This window comes from Sinocyclocheilus rhinocerous, unplaced genomic scaffold (assembly GCF_001515625.1).
Source record: "Sinocyclocheilus rhinocerous isolate Xijiao unplaced genomic scaffold, SAMN03320098_v1.1 scaffold36, whole genome shotgun sequence".
Lineage (NCBI taxonomy): Eukaryota > Metazoa > Chordata > Actinopteri > Cypriniformes > Cyprinidae > Sinocyclocheilus > Sinocyclocheilus rhinocerous.
Genome location: NW_015664459.1, coordinates 597,576 through 608,057, shown reverse-complemented (window position 1 = coordinate 608,057; position 10,482 = coordinate 597,576). Strand labels below are relative to the sequence as shown.

At 43.2% G+C, this 10,482-nt stretch overlaps 1 protein-coding gene across 1 annotated transcript in view; it reads left to right on the top strand.

Annotated features, from left to right (window-relative positions):
* The first annotated feature begins 973 nt into the window (after window positions 1-973).
* Window positions 974-10,482, top strand: part of penkb (proenkephalin b) — a 40,170-nt gene continuing 30,661 nt past the window's right edge. Inside the window, exons 1-2 of the mRNA XM_016540864.1 lie at window positions 974-1,049; window positions 1,211-1,351. Of these exons, the coding sequence (XP_016396350.1) occupies window positions 1,044-1,049; window positions 1,211-1,351 (147 nt within the window). The 5' untranslated portion in view covers window positions 974-1,043. The remainder of the gene's footprint in view (window positions 1,050-1,210; window positions 1,352-10,482) is intronic.

The window sequence follows — 10,482 nt, the reverse complement described above, 5'->3', positions numbered from 1 at the left end:
TTTATATATATATATATATATATATATATATACTTTAATCTTTCTCTCTACTATCTTCCATTTATATTTAGTTTTTTTTATTGTTTTCTTCTTTTCTTTTTCTTTTACATTTATCATCATCATCATCATCATCATCATGCATGTGTATTTCCTTAATTCGTTGTTGTTTCTGTTTGTTCAGATTAGGAATTAAGGAAAAACATTTCACCACATAACAACACAAGTATGTAATATTTATGACCATTAAAGAACTCTTGATATCTCCCCTACTGAAACATTTGGTGCAGGATTTGCTGCTAAAAGGAGGGTATACAAGTCACTAAATTCAAGGGTTCAGTAACTCCACACTGTGAATGGTTAATCTCTGATGTGAAACGTGAAAAGTATAAAATAATAATATAAAACTGTTTGTATTATTAGTTGAGTCTAATTGTGTTTGTTTATTTGTGAGCTTAATTGAAACCAACAAATTGTATTAATAATCAATGCAGGAATATTGCGGATATTTTCACAACCTTATTCTTGCTACTATAGGTTCAAGAACAATCAGATTTTCAGACATAAATGTGCTTTGATGAAAAGAAATAAACCGTTGTCAAACACTGCACTTTGTGCATGCATAATCTTTAGAAAAAATACCATTAGGATTTAGTTCAGCATTTACACAATGTAAAGGCGGTTGTACACTATAACAGTCGAAAACACATAAAACATCACTGCGTAACTTCCACAGTCAATTGTTATTTTTCACGCATAATATTGTTATGTTTTTTCAGGAACTATATCTTCTAGTGTAAGAATTTCACTAAATAAATTTGCTTATTTTTGTGCAGTGCTTATATTGGTTTTGTAAGCTGATTCAATATCCCCATATGCCGCTATACACGCTCTCTCTCTCTCTCAATTTAAGAGTGCTCTCTCTCTCTCTCCTCTCTCTCTCTCTCTCTCTCTCTCAATCCACTCTAGGGAGTAACGCACACTTGTACGTTTAGTATTGACGAGATTTTACATGCACCAAACAGACTGGAGTAACTGGCGCCATCATGAAGGTTAGTAAACCTGCTTAAATACAAAATGGTTTTTTTGTATTTCCAGTGATATGAATTGCGAAATATTGTTAATTGTTGTTTTGTTTTTCATGGCACTAATTTGAATACATTTATAGGAAGCATTATACTGAATGTAATCTGTAATTTATTTTCCCCCAAAGACCCTGACAGTTCCCGTAAACTCCAGGTGGACACTGTTGCTGAGCGCGTATCTGACGCTGACTGCAAGCGCGGACTGTGGCGAAGACTGCGCGTACTGCTCGAAGCAACTGCCTCTTCAACTCATAAAAATACACTCAATAGTAAGTCTACTGTTTTAATGCACGTACATATATAAATAAAACCGCTCATATGTGAAGAAAACGGGACAAAAGTAAGCTACTTATTTGGAATTTAATCCCATAGAAATACAAAATTATATAGGCTATTCATCGATGTCTCGTGTTCTGAAGCGCCGTTTTGCTGAAGGTTTACTATTAATTTTTATTCAAGCTATTTGCAGACATGTTTACGTAAGTCTTTTTATATTTGTTTAATTAAAACAAATAAACCATAATTTAATTAATTGTTGCAACACTCTGGAGAAGCTAATGTATCAGATAGTCATTGCAAACCATTATTAAATTAATTTATTAGGTAATTCGTCTATAATTACATTCGAAAAAAGCTGGAAGATGATACGCATCAACTCTTGCTTAGAAACGTCGAATAGAGAGTCAAACTTTTTCTAAGAACAGTTAATATAGGCCTTTTCATATGTTTATAGGTACTATAGGGTCTATGATTATTTATTTTCAGCAGTGGCAACACATATTGTGAATAAAAAATTATATTTTACAGCGATTTACATGGTCAGGATAGAAATGTCTGGATTTCACAGCCATATGTATAAGGCTATTAATGTGATCAAGAACTGATCTGAGGGAGAAAAAAAAAAAGTCTGAAATCGTGAAACGCACCAGACTGTTTGTGAGACAGATCACCACTAGGCTGCACTAATTTACCCTGAAGTCAAAATTGCGTAGTCGGAACAGAAAGATGTTCTCCCCTGTTAATATTAATGGCTCAATAGAATAATGGCGTGATCAAGTAGCCTAATTGAAATTCTATAGCAGAATCTTATACATCTTAAAAGAGCTATAGGCCTACTTTATTTAAAGCAACAATTCATAAGATGTTACACTTTCTGTTAAAAATGTTAATCTAAATTATTCTGGAACTCAACATTTTTGCAGGAAAAAAAACTGAAAATAGGTAGGCTAAAACATACACTTCTACTTGTTTAGTATTGCTGACCTTTGTCTAATTTCAATAATGACTTAAATTATGTGATATGTGAATTAAACTAGTTTCCCTTTCGAAAGGGAACTCTACGCTGCGTCCTCTAGAGGGCGCTAGGGGAACGTCTTCAACGTGACCGGTGTCTGAAGCATGAATGAAAAACGACAATAAACTTGACATTGGCAGGCGGCAGCCTATGACGTAAACAATAAAGCGGAAGCCTCCGCTCTCCAGAGCTCCGCTTAGGCAGTACCATTACTTTATAGGTTCTTTTGTGAGCCTCGCTAACTGTCTCTAGTGCTGAGTGTAGTCAGGTCTCCTCTCGTTTTAGAGGGTCGTCATGCTGAGATCTCCACTCTTAGGAGCTTCTCTACTAGGGTTGAGTGTTGTTAGGCTTCCTCTTGTTTAAGAGAGTCATCCTGCTGAAGCCTCCGCTCTCCAGAGCTCTGCTTAGACAGTACTATTGGTATGTAGGCTCCTTTTTTGTGAGCCTCGCTAACTGTCTCTAGCGTGGAGTGTAGTCAGGTCTCCTCTCGTTTTAGAGAGTCGTTATGCTGAGACCTCCACTCTTAAGAGTCCCCCTACCAGGGTTGAGCGTTGTTAGGTTTCCTCTCATTTAAGAGAGTCATCTTGCTGAAGCCTCCGCTCCCCAGAGCTCCGCTTAGGCGGCAGCCTAGGACGTAAACAATAAAGCGACTGCGGGTATAAAAGAACACCTGTGGAATACGTCATCCTCTTCTTTGTCTTCAAGCCTTGTGTATGGAAGCACATGCGTCTGCCTCTCTCGAGAGAAGGATGCGCTCACTGTTTGCATTCGCGGGACTACTAGAGGCAGAGGTCTGTACTCGAGCTTTGTCAGCATTTGCACGAGCGCGTTCACCTCTCGAGGGAGTTGAACAAGCTTGAGTTGATCACAAAAACAAGAGTTGATCACATCTTCGCGCTGCGAGATGATTCTCTTTGAGAATTGAGCGCCTCTCATCTGCGTTTCGGGTCTCGCAGCTGCCGAGGCGGTTAGTCAGACCGATCACGGGGATTGTAGGCGGGGCATGGAAGGAATCTGACGAGGAGTGCTTTCTCTTTCAGAATTCCTTTTTGGTTTTATTTTATTTTACAGAATAGGAACTGTGTATAATGAGAGGGAGGCTCCTGACTTGGTGTAATGACAAGTTTATGAGTTGTTAGGCTCTTGTTTGAGCCTCCTCATCCTCTCAGCCCAGGTACGTGTATTTAGGTTGAACATGGTTTCTGCTCCTCTCGCCGAGAGAGTTATACTGAGCACTCTGCTCCCCAGTATTTTTGTTTGCAGTTATTTCAGGGTTTTGAGGCTCTCTGTGAGCCTCCCTGATCAGCTGTTCCTGAGCCTGGTAGCTCCCCCTCCCTTTGAGGGTCGCTATGCTGAGATCACAGTTCCTAGTGTTCTTTCAACAGAGCTCTGTGGCTGTTTTAGGTTGTTAGGCTCTTGTGGGCCTCCTTGATAAGTCGCTCTTCAGGTCGAGCTTTCGAGTACTCCCCTCACTTGAGGGTCTTCGTACTGAGTACGCTGATCCATAAGGGTGGGTGGTTGCACTCCCCTTGCTTTAGAGGGTTGGTATGTTGAGTGCTTGCTCCCTAGAGCTCTGTTCGGCACTTAGGAGCATGGTCAGTACTCCTAGCTTAGTACTCCAGCTTTGAGTCGTTAGGCAGTGTACTCCGCTCCCTAGAGCTCCGCTTAGACAGTACTATTAGCATGTAGGCTCTATCGTGAGCCTCACTAACTGTGTCTAGCGTTGAGTGTGGTCAGGTCTCCTCTCGTTTTAGAGAGTCGTTATGCTGAGATCTCCACTTTTTAAAGCTTCTCAATTAGGGCTGAGCGTTGTTAGGCTTCCTCTCATTTAGGGGAGTCATTCTGCTGAAGCCTCCGCTCTCCAGAGCTCCGCTTAGGCAGTAATATGAGTTTAAGGCTTTCTTTTGAGCCTCACTAACTGCCTCTGGAGCTGAGTGTAGCTAGGTCTCCTCTCGCTTTAGAGAGTCGTTATGCTGAGACCCCCACTCTTAAGAGCTCCTCAACTAGGGTTGAGTGTTGTTAGGCTCCTCTCGTTTAAGAGAGTCATCCTGTTGAAGTCTCCGCTCTTTAGAACTCCGTCTTTGACAGTAATATGAGTTTGTAGGCTCTTTCTTTTTTGAGCCTCACTAACTGTCTCTGCCGTTGAGTGTAGCTAGGTCTCCTCTCACTTTAGGAAGTTGTTATGCTGAGACCTCCACTCTTAAGAGTTCCCCTACCAGGATCGAGTGTCGTTAGGCTTCCTCTCGTTTAAGAGAGTCATTCTGCAGAAGCCTCCGCTCTCCAGAGCTCCGCTTAGGCAGTACCATTACTTTATAGGTTCTTTTGTGAGCCTCGCTAACTGTCTCTAGTAGGCTCTTTCTTTTTTGAGCCTCACTAACTGTCTCTGCCGTTGAGTGTAGCTAGGTCTCCTCTCACTTTAGGAAGTTGTTATGCTGAGACCTCCACTCTTAAGAGTTCCCCTACCAGGATCGAGTGTCGTTAGGCTTCCTCTCATGGAGAGAGTCATCTTGCTGAAGCCTCCGCTCTTTAGAGCTCCGTCTTTGGCAGTAATATGGGTTTGTAGGCTCTTTTCTTTTTTGAGCCTCATTAACTGCCTCTGCCATTGAGTGTAGCTAGGTCTCCTCTCACTTTAAAGAGTCGTTATGCTGAGACCTCCACTCTTAGAGTTCCGTACTTTGGTGGGTGAGCTAGTCTACGACGCTGGCAAGATTTGAGCCTGCCTGTAGAGCTTTGTAGCTCGGGTTTTGGCCAAAGCGATTTTGCGGGGGCAGGGATGGTGTTCCTTGAGTCTTTGACTTAAGTTATTTGGGCACTTAATCCAGTTATTTGGGCACTCATCCCTCAGCATGGTGGGGTATGGTGAGTATACCGTTCCCCTAGCGCCCTCTAGAGGACGCAGCGTAGAGTTCCCTTTCGAAAGGGAACGTATCAGGTTACGCATGTAACCATGGTTCCCTGAGAATAGGAAATGAGACGCTGCATCTCTGTGCCATGCTTCGGGCATTCCTGGTGGCATCTCCTTCAGACAGAGAAGTGGATGACTTTTTCTGCAGGTGTTCTTTTATACCCGCAGTTGCTTTATTGTTTACGTCATAGGCTGCCGCCTGCCAATGTCAAGTTCATTGTCGTTTTTCATTCATGCTTCAGACACCGGTCATGTTGAAGACGTTCCCCTAGCGCCCTCTAGAGGACGCAGCGTCTCGTTCCCTATTCTCAGGGAACCATGGTTACATACGTAACCTGAGACGATTTGTGCCTACAGGTCATGCAGAGTATTTTTTTTTTAGTTTACCTGGAGATTGCTGTAAATAAACTTTGTAAACTTTACCTGCGCGACTTTAACCGAGGAACGAAACCGGGCAACGCACTTAAGTACTCTCTTTTTCCCTTTGCACACTCCTTTCTGTCCTCTCCCTTCCACCTCTATCATGTGTTTTCAATACATTCCGGATGTCTCGCAACAATGCTCTAACATCACTCGCAGACTGCAACACAATCTTGCTAACCTGCGTCCTATCTGTACATCTTCTACTGCACCTCTTTCTTTTTCTGTGGGTTTCTGGAATTGTCAGTCAGCTTTCAACAAAGCTGACTTCATTTCTGCCTTTTCTTTGCAATCTACACTCAGCATCTTGGGCTTGACTGAGACCTGGATTCATCCAGAAGACTCAGCAACCACAGCTGCTCTGTCAAACAACTTATCTTTCTCTCACACCCCTCGTCAGGTTGGGAAGGGTGGGGGCACTGGTCTGCTCATTAACAATTGGAAATACTCAACCCACTCTCCCCTATGCAATTATAACTCATTTGAATCTCATGCGATCACTGTAACAGCTACTCCTATAAAACTCCACGTTGTGGTAATTTACCGGCCTCCTGTGCAACTGGGCACCTTCCTAGAAGAGCTGGATGGTCTGCTGTCCTCATTCCCGGAGGATAGCAGTACACTTTTAGTCTTTTGCGACATTCATCTGGACAAGCCTTATGTGAGGTAGACTAGTGTGGGTGCTGGTGGAAATTGAGCAGACATAAGTCGTCCGGTCAGAGACGAAGTACACTTTAATGGTTTAAGACTTGTAGAGGTTTACAGTCCTCGGATTTGGTTGAGTGAATGATTGTAGTACAGGTAGTAGAGAGTATGGCAGAGTAGTTTGGAGTGTAGCTTAGTATGAGTGGTTCTAAACAAACAGAAATAACAATAACCAATTAGTAATGAAATATAAACTCACTCTGTTACTTATACATAATATATATACTTAAACATAATAGCAATATAGCATAGTAGCAAATTAGTGATATAACGATCGATTCAGACATGTACAGACTAGATTAGCACTTGTGAAACTGGCATCACGTTCTCTGACACATGAGCTCGGAAGAACCGATAAATATGGCTTAAATACCACAAACAATCTCACTTATTCAGTAAATAATAATATACACATACTCAAAGTGACTTAAAGTTTACAATATTATACACCAATATCGCTATTTAACCATCTCTCATATGCATTCACTGGCTCCGTGTGGATGATGCAATACACAATGCGTATGGCGCACATACATGATTATAATTAGCAACTAGCGATAACACAAACTTATGCCTTCAAAATACAGCAATTTAAAGATAATGAATAGCATAAACACCATCACTCACTTGTGTATGAACGCACTCAGTAGAAAACAACAACAGCAAATAATGTCCTTGCTCTGAACTGCGTGAGTGTTTGGATGTAGGCTACTGAGCCATAAACTCGCTCTGAAGCGTCACAGAAAATGTGTAGGTTTCTGATACTCTGGGGGTTATCCAACTCTAAAGTGACGTTACATCTGGGAATGGAGATGCGCTGAATGTTTGGTAACTCTTGCTCCCATGTTCGCCAGGCTTGAAGCAGTTCGTCGGGAAGTTGAGGGTCATCCCATTCCCTTTTTTTGTCCCACAGACGCTGGACTAGGACTTTAGCTCTTGTGGTGTAAGGGACGATGTACCCCAGGGGATCATACTGACTGGCTAGAACCTTGTAGATATGACGCATAGAAGGGGCAGAGCATTCAATGGGGCGATACTTGTATGACAGTGTGTCGGAGGTACAGTGCCAGAGTAGTCCAAGTGTGGACTCTTGTGCATCTGGGTGCTCTTGGGTCACCCACAATACCAGGTTACTTGACTTGGCTTCAGATGGGATAGAGTCCAGTACTTGAGGGACATTGCTGGCCCACTGTCTCAGATCAAATCCTCCTGTGGCTAGGAGGTCTCGCAACTTAGATGCCCGTGCCCTGGCTTCTTATTGGGAATGGAAACTCTGGAGGAAGTTGTCCACATAGAAGTACTTCTCTATACTTTCTCGGACATCTTCGCCTGGCTGACTATGGTCGATGACATGCTTTTGGAGGGCAAAAGTTGCGCAGCAAGGGCTGCATGTTGTCCCAAATGGGAGAACTTGCCACTCGTAAACTTGGGGGGACTGATCTCTGTTGAGGTCCCTCCAGAGGAATCTTAGCAGTGGGAGGTCCTCTGGTAGCAGTCGCACCTGATGGAACATGCCTTGAATATCACTACTTAAGGCAATAGTGTGTTCACGGAACCTCAGGAGGACAGACATCAGAGAAGGACCCAGTGTGGGACCAGGGAGAAGCAACTGGTTGAGATTTTTCCCTCCATGTTGGAATGAACAGTTGAAGACGACTCTGATCTTGCATGCGCTGAATGTTTGGTAACTCTTGCTCCCATGTTCGCCAGGCTTGAAGCAGTTCATCGGGAAGTTGAGGGTCATCCCATTCCCTTTTTTTGTCCCACAGACGCTGGACTAGGACTTTAGCTCTTGTGGTGTAAGGGACAATGTACCCCAGGGGATCATACTGACTGGCTAGAACCTTGTAGATATGACGCATAGAAGGGGCAGAGCATTCAATGGGGCGATACTTGTATGACAGTGTGTCGGAGGTACAGTGCCAGAGTAGTCCAAGTGTGGACTCTTGTGCATCTGGGTGCTCTTGGGTCACCCACAATACCCTATCATTAACCTCGTGGAGGATGTACAGATGACGGCGATTACAACTCTTGCAGGGTGTCTTGAGGTTACACTGTGCAGCTTGATGGGCTCTTCCACAACGCCAACATCTCTTGTGTGATTGTATCCAATGCACTTTCTGATCTCTGTTAAGTCTCTGGTAATTGGCACACCCATTCAAGTAGTGGTCTTGAGCATCACATTATGGGCAGAACATCTTCCTGTCTCTGGGCTTAGGGTCGGAAGCTTCACCTGGCTTGTCACTGCTGTCTTTCTCTGTACCGAGGAAGATACTTGTGGCCTGCGTTGACTGTCTCATGTCTCTCTGGTGTCCCCTCTTGTGTGTGGGTATTGGCTTACTCAATGGAGGATAGAACCTGGTACTATCTTCTTGAACTTGAATAACGTCGCAGTTCCTCCATCTCTTTCCGCAACTGCTGGAACTCTGCTAGAACTTCTGACGATAGCTCAGGGAGAGGTGAAGTATGTGCTCGCTGTTGTTCATACTCTCTACTGGGACTCCACTCTATCTGTGGCTGCCATGGCTGCATACCTGTTCCATACTCAGTGGAGGTGCTGGTGAGCTTGGGTGCAGTCGCTTCTTGCAATTCTGAATCATCACTCATTTCTGAGGAAGTATCTACTCTCTGTCTTGACTGTAACCTTTGTTGATGATCAGTGAGCTCGAAATCTGACAAGTAACTAGGGAGCCGCACCACTTGTCTGGGTCTGACTGCGGGCTCAGGAAGGTCAGGTCTAGGATCTGGATCACTCTGATGCATCATTCTTATGACAGCTCTTCAATCCGGCTCGAAGGACCATTTGTGAGGTAGACTAGTGTGGGTGCTGGTGGAAATTGAGCAGACATAAGTCGTCCGGTCAGAGACGAAGTACACTTTAATGGTTTAAGACTTGAGTGAATGATTGTAGTACAGGTAGCAGAGAGTATGGCAGAGTAGTACAGAGTAGTTTGGAGTGTAGCTTAGTGTGAGTGGTTTTGTGTATGAACGCACTCAGTAGAAAACAACAACAGCGAATAATGTCCGTGCTCTGAACTGCGTCCTGTTAATACTGTTAAAGGGATCGTTAAAGGGAAATGCTAAGTCATCAAAGCAATACCTCTTAAAGTCACAAGGAGGCACTGATGGCTCTATATATATAGCCGGCCTTTTCTACACCTTATTCTGCATACTTCCATTCAATCCTAGCTTCATTTGATTTCATTTGATTACAAACTACACAAGTAACCTCTTCAAAACATTAAATTCTCTACTCTGTCCCCCTCCACCACCTCCCACCACTTCTATAACTCAGTAAATAATAATATACACATACTCAAAGTGACTTAAAGTTTACAATATTATACACCAATATCGCTATTTAACCATCTCTCATATGCATTCACTGGCTCCGTATGGATGATGCAATACACAATGCGTGTGGCGCACATACATGATTATAATTAGCAACTAGCGATAACACAAACTTATGCCTTCAAAATACAGCAATTTAAAGATAATGAATAACATAAACACCATCACTCACTTGTGTATGAACGCACTCAGTAGAAACCAACAACAGCTTGATCAACAGCGAATAATGTCCATGCTCTCGGATTGCAAAAGCTGATTCCAAATCATCAGTTCTTATTTTGCTGGATCTATCTGATGCTTTTGCATGGTGAATCATCAGATCCTCCTGTCCACCCTATCATAACTGGGCATCACAAGGATTCCACTTCGATGGTTTGAATCCTATCCCAACCAGATGATCCAACGGTAGATGCACGGATCTCAGGCTGCCTGGTGGACATCTCGGCATGGATAAAAGAACATCACCTACATCAACCTGGCAAAGACTGATCTTCTTGTCTTCCCGGCCACTCCAAATCTACAGCATGACTTCACGGTCCAGTTAGGTTCATCAACAATTACCCCCCATCAAGTTCGGTCAGAAATCTTGGTGTAATCTTTGATGACCAGCTGACTTTCAAAGTCCACATTGCAAACACTGCTAGATCTTGCAGGTTTGCATTGCACATTATCAGAAAGATCAGGCCCTTCCTAACGGAGCATGCTGCACAACTTCTTGTCCA